At 18.5% G+C, this 15,000-nt stretch overlaps 7 protein-coding genes across 7 annotated transcripts in view; 4 read left to right on the forward strand and 3 right to left on the reverse strand.

Annotated features, from left to right (window-relative positions):
- Positions 1–1,754: 1,754 nt before the first annotated feature.
- Positions 1,755–2,061, forward strand: DDB_G0290013 (hypothetical protein; the record flags this gene model as incomplete). Its single annotated transcript, XM_630821.1, has 2 exons — positions 1,755–1,764; positions 1,904–2,061. The coding sequence occupies 2 exons, from the start codon at positions 1,755–1,757 to the stop codon at positions 2,059–2,061; spliced, it is 168 nt and encodes a 55-aa protein (XP_635913.1).
- Positions 2,062–2,472: 411 nt separating this feature from the next.
- On the reverse strand, positions 2,473–2,902 carry grxA (hypothetical protein; the record flags this gene model as incomplete). The annotated part of the gene is made up of 2 exons (XM_630822.1): positions 2,473–2,537; positions 2,665–2,902. The coding sequence occupies 2 exons, from the start codon at positions 2,900–2,902 to the stop codon at positions 2,473–2,475; spliced, it is 303 nt and encodes a 100-aa protein (XP_635914.1).
- Positions 2,903–3,532: 630 nt separating this feature from the next.
- DDB_G0290017 (hypothetical protein) lies at positions 3,533–4,181 on the reverse strand (the record flags this gene model as incomplete). Its single annotated transcript, XM_630824.1, has 2 exons — positions 3,533–3,978; positions 4,097–4,181. 2 exons carry the CDS (start codon positions 4,179–4,181, stop codon positions 3,533–3,535), a joined length of 531 nt encoding a protein of 176 aa, XP_635916.1.
- A 323-nt stretch (positions 4,182–4,504) lies between these two features.
- DDB_G0290019 (hypothetical protein) lies at positions 4,505–8,463 on the forward strand (the record flags this gene model as incomplete). Its single annotated transcript, XM_630825.1, has 3 exons — positions 4,505–4,519; positions 4,617–8,229; positions 8,339–8,463. The coding sequence occupies 3 exons, from the start codon at positions 4,505–4,507 to the stop codon at positions 8,461–8,463; spliced, it is 3,753 nt and encodes a 1,250-aa protein (XP_635917.1).
- An 821-nt stretch (positions 8,464–9,284) lies between these two features.
- On the forward strand, positions 9,285–12,239 carry DDB_G0290021 (hypothetical protein; the record flags this gene model as incomplete). The annotated part of the gene is made up of 1 exon (XM_630826.1): positions 9,285–12,239. The coding sequence occupies one exon, from the start codon at positions 9,285–9,287 to the stop codon at positions 12,237–12,239; it is 2,955 nt and encodes a 984-aa protein (XP_635918.1).
- Positions 12,240–12,527: 288 nt separating this feature from the next.
- sr (sepiapterin reductase) lies at positions 12,528–13,539 on the forward strand (the record flags this gene model as incomplete). Its single annotated transcript, XM_630827.1, has 3 exons — positions 12,528–12,785; positions 12,883–13,194; positions 13,306–13,539. 3 exons carry the CDS (start codon positions 12,528–12,530, stop codon positions 13,537–13,539), a joined length of 804 nt encoding a protein of 267 aa, XP_635919.1.
- A 63-nt stretch (positions 13,540–13,602) lies between these two features.
- The window catches only part of gxcL (RhoGEF domain-containing protein), a gene marked incomplete at both ends in the record, with an annotated part of 2,418 nt that continues 1,020 nt past the window's right edge, over positions 13,603–15,000 (reverse strand). Inside the window, one exon of the mRNA XM_630828.1 lies at positions 13,603–15,000. This exon is cut by the window's right edge and continues 1,020 nt beyond it. Within this exon, the coding sequence (XP_635920.1) occupies positions 13,603–15,000 (1,398 nt within the window).

The following is a 15,000-nucleotide window of genomic DNA, read 5'->3' on the forward strand; positions in this document are numbered from 1 at the left end:
CAAAATTATCATTAAAATCATCGAATTCATCAATTAATAAAAATAATTGTTTATCATTTGATGAAACTTTTAATACAATTGTTTCTACAAATTCAACTTCTCAAGTTTTTACTCGTCCTCATTATGTTGGATATTAAATATTAAAAAAATTAAAAAATCTTATTTATTTATTTATTTATTGTCACGACAAATATTAATTTATGTTTATTATTATATATTTTTTTAAAAAAAAAAAAAAAATTAAATAAATTTAAAATTCTCTTTTTTTTACAATGCGTATTAATTTAATTAAATAAAATTACATTTCCTTTTTTTATTGTACTTGTTTTAATTAAAAATTAGAATTTTTGTAAATTAGTTTTTATTTTATTTTTACTATTTTTATTTTATTTTTACTTTTTTAATTTTATTTTCACTTTTTTTATTTCAATCTTGGATTATAAAATCTTTTCTTTTTTTTTTTTTTTTTTTTTTTTTTTTTTCTTGGATTTTATTTATTTATTTATGTTTTATTAAATTATAATAATATTTTAAAAATTAATTTATTTTAAAATGATTATAAAATTAGCAATGGCCATTTTATTTTAAAAGGATATTAAAAATTAGACATATTTTTATTTATTGTTTTATTCTCTACACTTTTGAGTAGTACAATTTTTTATTTGTAGATTTAAAAAAAAAAAAAAAAAAAAAAAAAAAAAATTAAATAATTAAAATAAATTTGTGGTAAAAAAAATAACAATAATTATTTCAATTATTATTTTTAATAAATTTTCATTTATCATTATTTCATCGTAAAAATTTTAAATGATAAAAAAAAATAAGGATAACCCTATGTATATATATATAATTTTTACAAATTTAATATTGTATAATAAAATACACTTATAAAAAATTATATTTTTTTATTTATCCATTATTATATATAATACATAAAAAAAATAATACATACCTACACACAAGCATACTCACACACGCACACTCCCACATATTTTTTATAAATATTCACACTCACTATCGAATCAAAAAATTAATGATTTTATTTTTCAATTATATTAATTAGTAATTAATTTCATATTGCTATACAATATTGAATTCTAAAAAACTAAAATAAAAAATATCATCATTTGATTTTTAATTGTTTGTAAATAAATGTTGATGACATTAATTTTATTATTAAAAGTATAAAATTTAATTTTCATTTAATTTTTAAATTCTTACTTGTATAAAAAATTCCTTTTTTTTTGTTGTTTTAAATTCAAACACAATAGAAATTGAAATAAAATGAAAATGATTAAAAAAAAAAAAATAATTAAAAAAATAAAAAAAAAAAAAAAAAAAAAAACACTCTTGGAAAATTTAATTTTACTTTTGCTTGTTGATGAGGGAAGACATTCTCATCCTTGTTTTTTTATTTTTACCTCAAGGAATATCACTCTATAAAATAATACATAAAAATTTAATGTCAATAAAAATATAACAACAACAACAAGGAAACCTTTATTTTTTTCAACAAGGTTTTCATTTTCTTAATAAAATAAAAAATTAAAAAATAAAAAAAAAAATAAAAAAATGATTAAATAAATAAAAAAAGTTAAAATGAGATATATAAATATTTTTATTTTTATTTTTTATTTTTTTAAAAAAAGATCAAAATCAAAAAACATAAAATAATAAAAACAATCAATATAACCTTCATCAACAATCAATTAATCATTTTTAAAAAAAAAAAAAAAAAAAAAAAAAATTTTAAAATGTTATCAAGTATGTATAAATCTTAATATTCAAAAAAAACAATTAGAATCTTTACATTTTAGTTTGCAGTAATTCTAATATTATTATTTAATCCCAAAAAAAAAAAAAAAAAAAAAAAAAAAAAAAAAAAAAAAAAAAATATTTATAGAATCATTAATTTCAAAATCATTATTATTTAATAGTAATAATAATAATAATACAATTAATGAAAGTAGTATTATTATAGTTCAAACTCAATTAAATACAATTACTAATAAGAGTACAACTTCAACTTTTTATTACACAAGACCACAATGGGGACTTTAAGAATTTTATTTTTTTTTTTTTTTTTTTTTTTTATAAACAAAAAAAAAATAATAAAAGAAAAGAAAAACAAATTATCATTACTATTACATTTAAACTACCAAAAAATAATTATTTATTACATCTACACCCCTCCCTCTTCCTCCTCTTCCTCTCTTCAACCGATAAAATATATACAAATAATATTAAAAATATTTGTAATATTTAATTAATAATTTTATTTTTATCTTTTCCAAATTGTAAATAAAAAAAATAAAGATAAACATAATAAATAAAAACAAAATAAATAACACACATCTTTCCTTTTTTATTTTTTTTATTTTGATAATCTATTTACAAATGAATCCCAATTGTTTTTAAGTTTTTAATTTATTTATTTATTATTATTATTATTTTTTTTTTTTTTTAATATATTTATAAAAAACCTGCTTCTTGGAGTAATGGAATTAATTTACCTTGAGAATGTAATTTAGTGGTAGCTATTATTTATATATTTAAGAAAAAAAAAAAAAAAAAAAAAAAAAAAGAAAAAAGGAATTATGTTAGGAAGGTGAAAAAAAAAAAAAAAAAAAAAATATTTTATTAAGTAATTATTAAATAATTTACCATCACAACCACCAATAAACTTTTCATTAATAAAAACTTGTGGTACAGTTCTAACACCAGAGATTTGACCAGCTGCTGATTGTAATTCAGAACCATCAGATTCTAAATCTAATTCAACAACAAATGGTACAACCTTTAATTTTTTGAATAAATCTTTAACTGAAATGCAGTATGGACATGTAGTTTTTGAGAAAATAATTAATTTATGAGCTTTGATTAATGCTTTAACTTTATCCATTTTATATGTATTGTGTTTTTATATGAATGTATGAATGTTTTTATTTTTAAAAATGTTTTTTTTTTTTTTTTTTTTTTTTTTATTTTTGGAAAGACATGCAAATTTATAAAAAAAAAAAAATAAAAAATAAAAAAAAAAATGAAATTTAAAAATAAAAGTAAAAAATAAAAAAAAAATAAAAAAAAAAATAAAAAGAATCAAATAGAACAGATCAAAATTTCATACATTTTCGACAAATAAATACACATTATAAGAATTATCGTATTATTCTAGATTTTTTTTTTTTTTTTTTTTTTTTTTTTTTTTTTTTTTTTTAATATTTATTTTATTTATTATTTTATTACAATAAAATATAATTTGGAAATAAATTTTTAAAATAACCCTCTTCAAAAAATTATTAAATAATAAAATAATAAGCCACTATTATCATTTTATTAATAATTAATACACCTATTTAATAATTCATTTAAAAAAAAAAAAAAAAAAAAAAAAAGTAAAACAAAAAAAAAAAAAAAAAATAATAATGGTTACCATTATTACTATATTTGTGTTTTATGTACAATTATTATATTATTATTATTATTATCACTATAATTCCTTTTTTTTTTTTTTTTTTTTTTTTTTTTTTTTTTATGAAGTGAATGAAAAACCCATTTCATTTATAAAATCAGCAGCTTCAGAACGATGAGATTCGGGTATTTGTTTAACGATATCTTTTATAGCATAATGTAAACCAATTGAACCACCTTCGATAATACCATTAAAGAAACCTTTACCAATAACTAAATAATAGAATCCATAGAATATTGATAATAGTATGGTTAATGCTATATATCGTTTCTTTTTCTTCCATTCTGATACAGCTTTTAATAATTCCTCTATGATTTTATTTTGTTGTTCAGAGAATTCATTTCTATCATTTTCATTAACACTAAATCCACCACCTAAATCATATTTTCTTTTCTTTTCTGGATCTGATAAAACTTGATATGCTAATGATATATTATGAAATTTTTGTACTGCTGATTCATCTGGATTCTTATCTGGATGATATTTTAATGCTAATTTTCTATATGCTTTTTAATAATATATATTTGAAAAAAAAAAAAAAAAAAAAAAAATAAAAAAAAAAAAAATTAATATTTTCAAACATTATTATTATTAAAAAATCAATATATTATATATGTTACAAACCTTTTTTAATTTCTTCAATTGAACTATCCTTATTTACACCAAGTATTGAATATAAATCCAAGTCTTTCTCTGATTGCCTTTTCATTTATTAATTATTTTATGTGAATTTAAAAAAATAAAAAATAAAATTAAAAAATAAATTAAATATTTTTTTTTCTTTTTTTTTTTTTTTTTTTTTTTTTTTTTTCTGAAAAAAAAAAAAAAAATTCATTTCGCTCTCTTTTTTTTAAAAAAACTATTACTTTTTTTGATATTCCTAAATTTTTTATTTTATTTTAATTTTTTTTAATATTTTTCTTTTTAATAATGTAAAATAAATTATTATTTTTAATTTTTTTTTTTTTTTTTTTTATTTACACAAAAAAAAAAAAAAAAATTTATTAAAGTTTATTTGTCATAACTTTATCAATGGAAAATAGAAGAGTTCGTATCTTTTATTTTATAAAAAATAATAATAATAAAATAATAAATATTTATATTTTTTAAATTATTATTAATAATAATAATAATAATAAAAAAGGATATAAGAAAATTTCAAAGACGTAATGGAGATACTTTAGGATCACCTTTAAATAATAATAATATTAATAATAATAATAATAAACGATTCTATGAAAGAGATGAATTGGGTGATATTAAGTTATCTTGTTTTTGGGATAACTTTTTAAATCAAAGTGGACAACAAAGTGATAAAAATACCACTGATACTACAAATATAACCAATTATTGTGTCAATATCAGTAACATTAATACCACTAATACCATTACCCAAACGACTAGTATTTATTCTGATGATAGTTTATTTAATTTCCCTGAAACGCCACAATCAAAATTAATAACACCATCAATAACAACATTACCACAATTACCATCTTCACCCCAATCTTCATTATTACTTCAATCAACCATTGACCCAAATAATAATAATAATAATAATAATAATAATAATAATAATTATAGTACACCTGAAAAAAAACCAAATAGTTGTAACAATTCAATTGGTTCTTCTACTACAACTATAACTCCAAGAACAATTAAAAAAAAATTATCATCACCATGTACATGTTCAAAAGGTCATCCAATTTTTAAAAACTCACCATATGTTAATAAATTAAAAAATAGTAGAATTAGTTTACCTCCACCTCCACCATCAACAACAACAACTACAACAATAAAAACTGAGCCAATCTCACCAATCTCTTCAACAACAACAAATTCAACAATATCACCAAAAATTAAAACAATAACAAAATCTTCATTATTTATTGAAAGAAAATTTCAAAAATGGTTACCAAAATCATCATTGATATTAACAAAACAACAAATAATGTTAAAACAAAAAGAGAATGAATTAGAGATTGAAAAACAAAAATTAATATTAGATCAAAGAAAAAAACAATTTTTAAATGATTTAAAGTTAACAACCAGTCAACAATTATTATCAATCACTGAAAATGTTGAAAAAAACAAAAATCAATTATTATTAAATCAACAAAAAAGAAAGAAAAAGAAACTTGAAATTTCAACTCAAAGACATCATTTTCATCAACAATTATTATTAAATAAACAAATTGAAAATAATAAAAGATATTTAAAAATTAAACAATTAAATGAAAAATTAATACAAAAGCATATTCAAAATGATAAAAAAAGAAATATCGATAATAATAATAATAATAATAATAATAATAATAATAATAATAATAATAATATTTTAAAAATATTAAATCAATTTAAATTATCAATAGAAAAAGAAAAAGAAAAAGAAAAGATAAATAATGATAATGATAATGATGTTTACCAAAATCAATTACCAATGAATCCAATTAAAAAAATTGATAATTTAAAATTCTCTCAACTTTGTCCAAATTCATTTTCACCCTTAACAAAACAAATACCATATCTTGAACAAGCTATTTTAAAAAGAAAATTAAAAAGAGAAGAACTTGAAATAAAAAGAAAAAAAGAATTTGAATTTGAAAAAGAAAGAGAAAAACAAAGAGAAATTGAAAAACAAAAGAGGATAGAAATAGAAAATCAAAGAATAATAGAAACTGAAAATCAAACAAAAAGAGAAAAAGAAAAAGAAAAAGAAAGAGAAAGTCAAAAACAAAATGAAATAAAAAGAAAAAGAGAATGGGAAGCAGTAAAAGAAACAGTAATTTTAAAAAATGAAATAAAAAGAAAAAGAGAATGGGAAGCAGTAAAAGAAAGAAGAATTTTAAAAGAAAATGAAACTTTATTTCCAGAATCATTTATTGATGATCATAATGGTTTTGAAAGGAATTTAAATAATTTTCAAACAAATGCACAAGTTAAGATCTCATTATTAAGGTTTAAAAATAACAATTATAAAATGTTCAATCAATCAAATAACAAAACCTTTAATACAATCGGATTTGATACTGATTGTGAATCAACAATTAATAATAACAATAATCATAATCATAATCATAATCATAATCATAATCATAATCATAACAATGATAATAACAGTGAACATGAAACTTCCAAATCGCTCTCATCTCCTATCATAAGAAAAAGATTGCCAAGAACTAATAAAAGAAAAATAATCAATTCAAAGAATGGGGATGGAAAACAATTTAGAAATATAAATTACAAATCTAAAAATGTAAACAACACTATTCCAAATCCAATTACTTTCACCAATAATAGTAATAATAATAATAATAATAATGATAATAATAATAATAATAATAATAATAATAATAATAATAATAATAATAATAATAATAATACTAATATTGATGATAACGATAATAATGATGATAAAGCTGACCATAATACTACTATACCTGATCACGATGATGCCTCAAACAAATTGTTTGGACTATTTAAAAGCAACAAACCAATCAGCAAGTGTATAAAATCACCCAAACTCTCTCCAAATAGAAAGAAAATCTTCAATTCATTCATTGATGATAACAATGATAGCGTTATTTGTAACCAAAATAATTCTTTAATCATATCTCCTTTAAGAAAGAGTTTTTTTAGAAATAAAATAAATAATAATAATAATAATAATAATAATAATAATAATAATAATAATAATAATAATAATTTTATTAATAGTAGTTTTAATAATTACAACAAAGAAAATGATAAAAGCAATTCAAATAGAGATGGTGGAAGTAGTATGGATGATGGAATAAGTAGATCATTAATCAATGAAAATACAAGTTCAATAGATGATATTAGCAGAGATAGTAATAATGAATCATTGGGCATTGGTAATACTTTATTATGCAATTTAAATTCTCAACAACAACAACCTCAACAAGAACAACAAGAAGAAGAACAACAGCAAGAAGAACAACAATCAAATGAATATAGAAAGAAATCATTTTGTGAAAGACTTAAAAAACTTAATCAAAAAGAGAAGAATAAATTAAATTCACTTGAACAAAATATTAATAACTTTGTAAGTGATCTATTAAAAAGAACAAATGAAAGACATCAAATATTTCAATCACAATTACAAGAACAATATAAATCGAGATTAATTTCAATTGAAAAAGAAAAAAAAAGATTAAAAGGAAGGGAAAGATTAGAAAATGAAAAAAAAATGTTAAAGAGAGTTGAAAAAGAAATGGAGAAAGTAAAACAAATTGAAAAAGAAAAAGAAAAAGAAAAAGTTGAAAGTTTAAATATACCATCAAGACAATTTAAAAATATATTTGGGTATAGTGAAGATGAATATGGTTGTGGTGCAATGACTGGTGGTGGTGGTGGTGGTGATGATGATGAAGAAGGAGAGTATACTAATGATGGCAGTTATGATTATAATGATACTTATGGTGAAGATGAATCCAATACTAATTGTAATTATGGTGATAGTAGTAATAGTAATAATAATTATGATTTCAATGATAACAAATATTATAAAAATAAAAAAGATCATAAAGATGTAGGTAACTTTGATAATAATAATAATAATAATAATAATAGTGACAAAAAATACATTAGCAACCAATCTTCCAAAAATGCTACACAGAATCAAAATAACAAAAAAAAACTCAACAAATCATCAGTAAGAAAGCGATTGTATACTCTCACCAAACGTGACTTTTATATTAGCTCTCCATATTTTCCTGAATTTCAAGTTATTCGTGGTAAGTTTTAACATTATTTTTGTATTTTTTTTTTTTTTATAAATATCTTCAAGTAATCTATTTATTAACAAAAAAAAAAAAAAAAAAAAATCAATCAAAAAATAATAAGCACCAAATAAAAGAACTAAAATCCCAACAATACCATTTTGGAAAAGTGAATACCCAGTTTATACCATAGAGAATGGTCTTTCAACTTTTTGTAGAATTGAAACAGTGTCAACAAAAAAAAAATGAAAAAAAAAAAAAAAAAAAAAAAAAAAAGTAGATGTAGTGACTCCTCGTGTGTAAAAAAAAAAAAAACTGATCATCGAGTTTGGGAGGTGTCAAAAAAAAATAAATAAAAAAAAAAAAAAAAAAAAAAAAAAAAATAGAAAAAGATTTTTTTTTTTTTCTTATTATTATAACAAAAATATTAAATAAAAAAAAAAACACTATCTCGCAATGATGCCACTTTTTTAAAAAAAAAAAAAAATAAAAAAAATAAGTTGAAATGTCATTGGTGGATTTATGCGAATGGATGAGTGGAAAAAAAATAAAAAATGAAGAAAATATCGATGATCAGAAAAAAAAAAAAAAAAAAATTGAAATTAAATAAAATTAAAATTAAAATTAAAATATTATTTTAAAAAGAACATCACCATAAATTACACACTCTTTATTATAAACAATTTTTTAAAAAATTTTCAAAAAAAAAAAACCGATTTCATTTCGCTATCGAAAAAGGAATGTTTTTGATTAAGATTTTTTTTAACCACCTCTAAAAATAGTCTTTTATGAATAAAAAAATCAAAAAAAAAAAAAAATCAAAAAAAAAAATAAAATAAAAAATAAATTAAAAAAAAAACCTTTTTTTATTATTTTTTTTGATTTCAACGGTGTTTAATTTTTTTTTTTTATTTTATTTATTTTTTTAATCAACCCAAATTATATAAAAAATAAAAAATTAAAAAAAAAAAAAAAAAAAAAAAAAAAATTTATTTTTACACATGTGTACCATATATAGATTCACATGTGTATAAATTATTTTTAGAATAAAAAAAAAAAAAAAAAAAAAAATGATTAATAATAATATTAATAATAATATTAATAATAATCAAAGTGAAAATAATAAAAATAAAATTTTTAAAAATATTGAAAATTCATTTTGGTCAATAGTTAAAAATAAAATTTTGTTTAGAAAAATATTATCATATATTGATAATAGTAGTTTACCAGGAAATAAATTAAATACATTTAAATATGAAGAAATAGTATCAGTAGAATGGTTATTAAAAAATTCAATGATTTCATTATTAATTGATAAAGTAAAAACCAATCAACCATTATCATTTTATCAACATGGTAATAAATTTGAAAAACAATTTTCAATATTTTTTAGATTTAAAGAAAATAATCTAATTAATAGAGAATTTTTTAAGAATTTTTTTAAAAATTATTATACTTTTAAAATTTTAAAAATTAAAAATAAACAAAAAAAAGAAGAAAAAGAAGAAAAAGAAGAAAAAGAAAAAGAAGAAGAAGAAATTGAAATTAATAATATTTTAGAAAATGAAATTATTATAAATGATTTAATTAATCAATTAATTTTAAATGATTGTTTGGCAGGATTTATAATATTAATAGAATTTGAATATATTAATAAATCAAAAATTGATTCAAAATTATTATTAAAAGCATTAAATGGTAATGCAATTTCAATTTGTCATTATATTAAATCAAGTTATCCAAATATTGAATTTGATTCAAATATAATTTGGAATCCAAATTCATTAATAAATTCAAATGTTAATCAATTTAATAAAAAAATTAATTTTTTAATTAATACAATGTTAATGAAATCACCATCATTACCACCATCACCAATAGTACAACCATCATCACCATCACCATCACCATCACCACCACCACAATCAACAATAACAACAATAACAACAACAACAACAACAACAACAACAACAACAACAACAATATTTAATAATAGTTTTACAACAATTATAAATAATAATAATAATTTTAAATATTATCAACATATTTTTAATTTATGTATATTTGAAGAAAAATTAAATATATTAATTGAAACATGTTATACAATATTATTATTAAAAGATGGTATTTTAAAAAGATTTATAGAATTATTAAATGAAAAACAATGTAATTATTGTTCAAATGGTAATAGTAATGGATTATCATTATATCATCAAGAATTAATGGAAAAATTTGTAAAACAAGATACTTTAAAAATTGATAATTTAAGTATTGAAGAATTGGATGAAATTTCCAAAGAATTTACAGAAAATGAAAAGATGGAAATTGTTGATAATTTAAAAATATTAAATATTAAAAATAGTAAACAAAGAAATAATGTAAAGAAATTATTTAAAATGGTATTACCATTCACAAGTACAATTAATGATATTTTCTTTCAAAATTATTTTTACTATCAATATAAATTTGATGATCAACCATTACTTGAAAGATTTTATGAAATTTTTAAAGACTATTTAGAATTTTATGATGTGGTCCAAAAAACATTGGAACCATTTTACCAATCATTTATAAAGAATAGTTTTGAGAACCAAATGGTATTAATTGAGGCTATTACTCATCACCTTTTCCAAAGTAAATTAAATGGTACTATAAAAATACGTGGTGCATTAACTAATAATAATATAAACACAAATAATAGTGTGGGAGTTGATTTATTAAGATTAGTAATAAGATGTGATAATATTGATTTGGTATCAACTGTTTATTTAAAACTTTGTAAAATTTCATTAGATCCATTCAAAAGTGAATTTTTTCAATTAATTAAATCAAATGAAATTTTCGATTATCTCTATTCTCATAGTTATCCAAAATCACAATTTAAACTTTACTTTTTATTTAATAATTTACAATTATTAAAACATTTCATTTCAAATTATCAAAATGATTTCAATCAAAAATTAATTCAAGATTTAAATGAAATTATTAAAGAATCAAATTTAATTAAATATTATTCATTTGAATTATTTAAATATTTCTTTGAAAATCCATCATTATTTAAATTAATTACTAATAATATTCAAAATATTTGGTCAATTATTAAACAATCAAATAATTTAAAAAATAGATTTTTAAAAATATCAGAAAATAATAATAATAATAATAATTTTGAAAATGATTATAATTTTAATTTTATTAATATTAATAATAATAATAATAATAATAATGAAATTTATTTTAATAATAAATTTCAAATTTCAATTAAAGAATTTCAATTTTTTATTGAATATTCATCAGATGAATTACAATATTATTGTTTTGAAATTTTTGAAGATTGTAATGATTCAATGAAATTGAAAGCAATTGATTGGGTATTTAATAATAAAATTGAAGAGATTGGTTTATTACGTTGTAAAGTTACAGAAAGGGAATTATTTTTTTATAATTATTATTTTAATAGGGATGCATTTAAACAAATTTTAAATGATAATTCAAAGAGTCAATCTAGGGGTAACCAAGGTACATGTTGTAGACCATTTGATGAATTGGAATTAGTATTCACTGAAATCGGTAAAAAAGGTGATATAGAAATTTTAAAATTATTATTAGATAATTATTATTTAAATGAAAATTTAACATTATTACGTGAAAAACATTTAATTTATCTTTTCATTTTAGGTGGTGCCGCTTTAAATGGTCAATTATCAATTTTTAAATTTATTTATGAAAATTATTCATTTCTTTTTAAATTATCAGATCATTTTGATGGTTCAATAATTGATAATGATTTCAATCATAATCCTTTAAATCCAAATAATTTAATGACAATTAAATTCATTGCTAGACTTTATAATATTATCATTGAAAGAGGTCATATTAATCTTTATTTTTATTTTGATAATATTATAAAATTAAATTCAAAATCATTTTCAATTAATTTTAATTTAAATTTAAATTCTTTAATTAAAAAAATTTTAAATTTTAATAATTTAAATTTAATAACAATTTTAGAAAATAAAAATTAAAAAAATAAAAAAATATAAAAAAATAAAAAACAAAAAATAAAAAATAATAATAAAGTAATAATAATAATAATTAAAAAAATAAATAAATAATAAAAAAAAAAAAAAAAAAAAAAAAAAAGAATAATTTTTTTTTTTATTTAATTTTTCTATTTTTAATATCTTTTATTTTTTTTTTTAATTTAATTTTTTTTTATTTAGTTTTTTTTTTTTTAAATTCATTTTTTTTTTTTTTTTTTTAAATTCATTTTTTTTTTTTTTTTAAATTCATTTATTTTTAAATAATTAAAAATGAGTAAAGTTTTAGCAATTGTTACAGGTGCAAGTAAAGGATTTGGAAAAGCAATTGCACAAGAAATTGTTAAATGTAATCCAAATAAAAATCAATTAATTGATTTAGTTTTATTTGCAAGATCATTAGATGGATTAAAATCAACTAAAGAATCAATTGAAACAATTTCAACCAATGCCAAAGTTATTGATTTACAAAGTTTAGATATGTCAAATATTCCAGATGTTGAATTAAAATTTAAATCTGTTTTAGAAAATGTAATAATAATAATAATATTTATAATTATTAAATAATAATAATAATAATAATCAAAACTATTATTAATTTTTTTATTATTTATTATTATTATTTTAGATTAAATGGGAAGAATATTCAAAGATTTGTTTTTTTAATAATCATGGTACATTATATCATTTAGGTCGTATTGAAGATTTTTCAGATTTTAAAAATATTCAAAAAGATAATGATACCAATACAACATCATTTGTAGTTACAACATCATTATTAGTAAAGAAATTAAAAGAACTTGGTTCACAATATTCATCAGAAGTAACAATTGTAAATTCTTCATCACTTTGTGCAATTAAAGCTTTTCCAACTTGGAGTTTATATTGTTCTTCAAGAGCATATCGTGATATGTTTTTCCAAGCACTTTCTTTAGAATATGTAATTATTATTTTTTTTTTTGGTTTAAACAATAATCAATAATCAATAATAATTATTAAAATAAAATATTAATATTATTTTTTTATTTTTATTTATTTGAATTTTTTGAAGAAATTAAATGATAAATTTAAAGTTTTAAATTATTCATTAGGTGTATTAGATACTGATATGCAAAGTCAAGTTAGAGAAGAATGTTCAGAAGATGATAAATCATTTTATGTTGGTTTAAAAAATGATGGTAAATTAATTAATCCAAATAGATCTGCTTCAATTTGTTCAAATTTAGTTTATTCTCATAAATTTGAAACTGGTTCTCATTTAGATTATTATGATTTAGATAAATAAATCATAAAAAATAAATAAAAAAAATAAACTATTTTTAAAATAAAAATTATTATTTTTATTTTTTTATTTATTTATTATACTTATTTTTCTTTCTTCTTCTAATAAATTTAAATTTGAAATCCAAGTATCTTTAACTTTTTGACTTTCACATTCAAAAGTAAAGATTAAAGGATTTTTACCTTCAGGATCTGAAATGAATCTAAATTTAGTTGGACTACCAGGAATTTCTTTAAATTCACTATTTTCTAAATTGATTTCAGCAAAATATTCCATTTTCTTTGATCTAAAACCAGAATGTTGTTTACCCAATACAATTAAATCATTGAATAGGTAAACTTTGAATTGACCATTATATTTCTTATTAGTACAAGTTGTGATTAGAATACCCTCTTTAATCCATCTTCTTGATGATTTCAATAGAGAATGCGGACATCCTTTTAATTCATTGGATATGGTTACAACTCTATCTTTATTCTCTCTAAGACGTTTATTATTATTAATGTATTCATTGATTGTGTGAATTGATTTTTGAGCTTCTTCCAATTTATTATAATTATCAATACCACCATCATTGGTTTTATCAGTATACTTTAGTATCTCTCTAAAGAGTAATTCGTAACGTGGAATACGTTGAACTGGCATAATTAACAATGATCCGATATCCAATGAATATTTATATCTACTTTGACATTCTTTGAAAAACTTTGGTTGTAATGTATCAATCTTTTTTAATGTTGTCATTGCATTTTCATAGTTGTTTATATAGGCAACATATAATTTCATCTCTTTGGTTTTTTCAATATATAAATCACCAATACGTTGTTGATCTTCTGGTAAACTAAATTCATATTTTAATTTTATTAATAAATCTTTACTAATTACTAATAATGCTTCAATATTACCAAATAATGAATTAATATCTGATTGTGTTATAATACTATCTTCTTTATCTTTATCTTTATCTTTACTACTACTACCAATACCAATACTACTATGATGATGATGTTTTTGTTCTGAATTTTTTACTAATTCTTGTAATGGTAATTTATAATATAATATTAATTTCTCCAATGAATCTGAATAACTTTCTTCTGTTGATAATAATTCATTTAAACTATTATTTCTTTTTCTACTTCTTAAATCAGAATTTTCATTTGATTTTAACATTGTTGTTGTTGATGTAGCTACTCCTCCTCCTCTATTCATTGAATATTCATTTGCTGTTTTAATTTCTTTTTTTATTTGAGGTTGAGATTGTTCCAATGGTTCTAATGATTTTCTTGGGAAACTAACCTTTTCTTTAGGAATTAGTTGTTGAACAACTTTTTTTGGTTGTACCATTTGATTTTGTTCTAATGGTTCTAATGATTTTCTTAATTCTCTTTGTTGTTGTATTCTTTGTTGTTGTTGTTGTTGTTGTTCCATTTGTTGCTGTCTTTGTTGTTGCTCCATTTGTTGTTG

The sequence above is a fragment of the Dictyostelium discoideum genome (assembly GCF_000004695.1).
Source record: "Dictyostelium discoideum AX4 chromosome 5 chromosome, whole genome shotgun sequence".
NCBI classification, from domain to species: Eukaryota; Evosea; class Eumycetozoa; order Dictyosteliales; family Dictyosteliaceae; genus Dictyostelium; species Dictyostelium discoideum.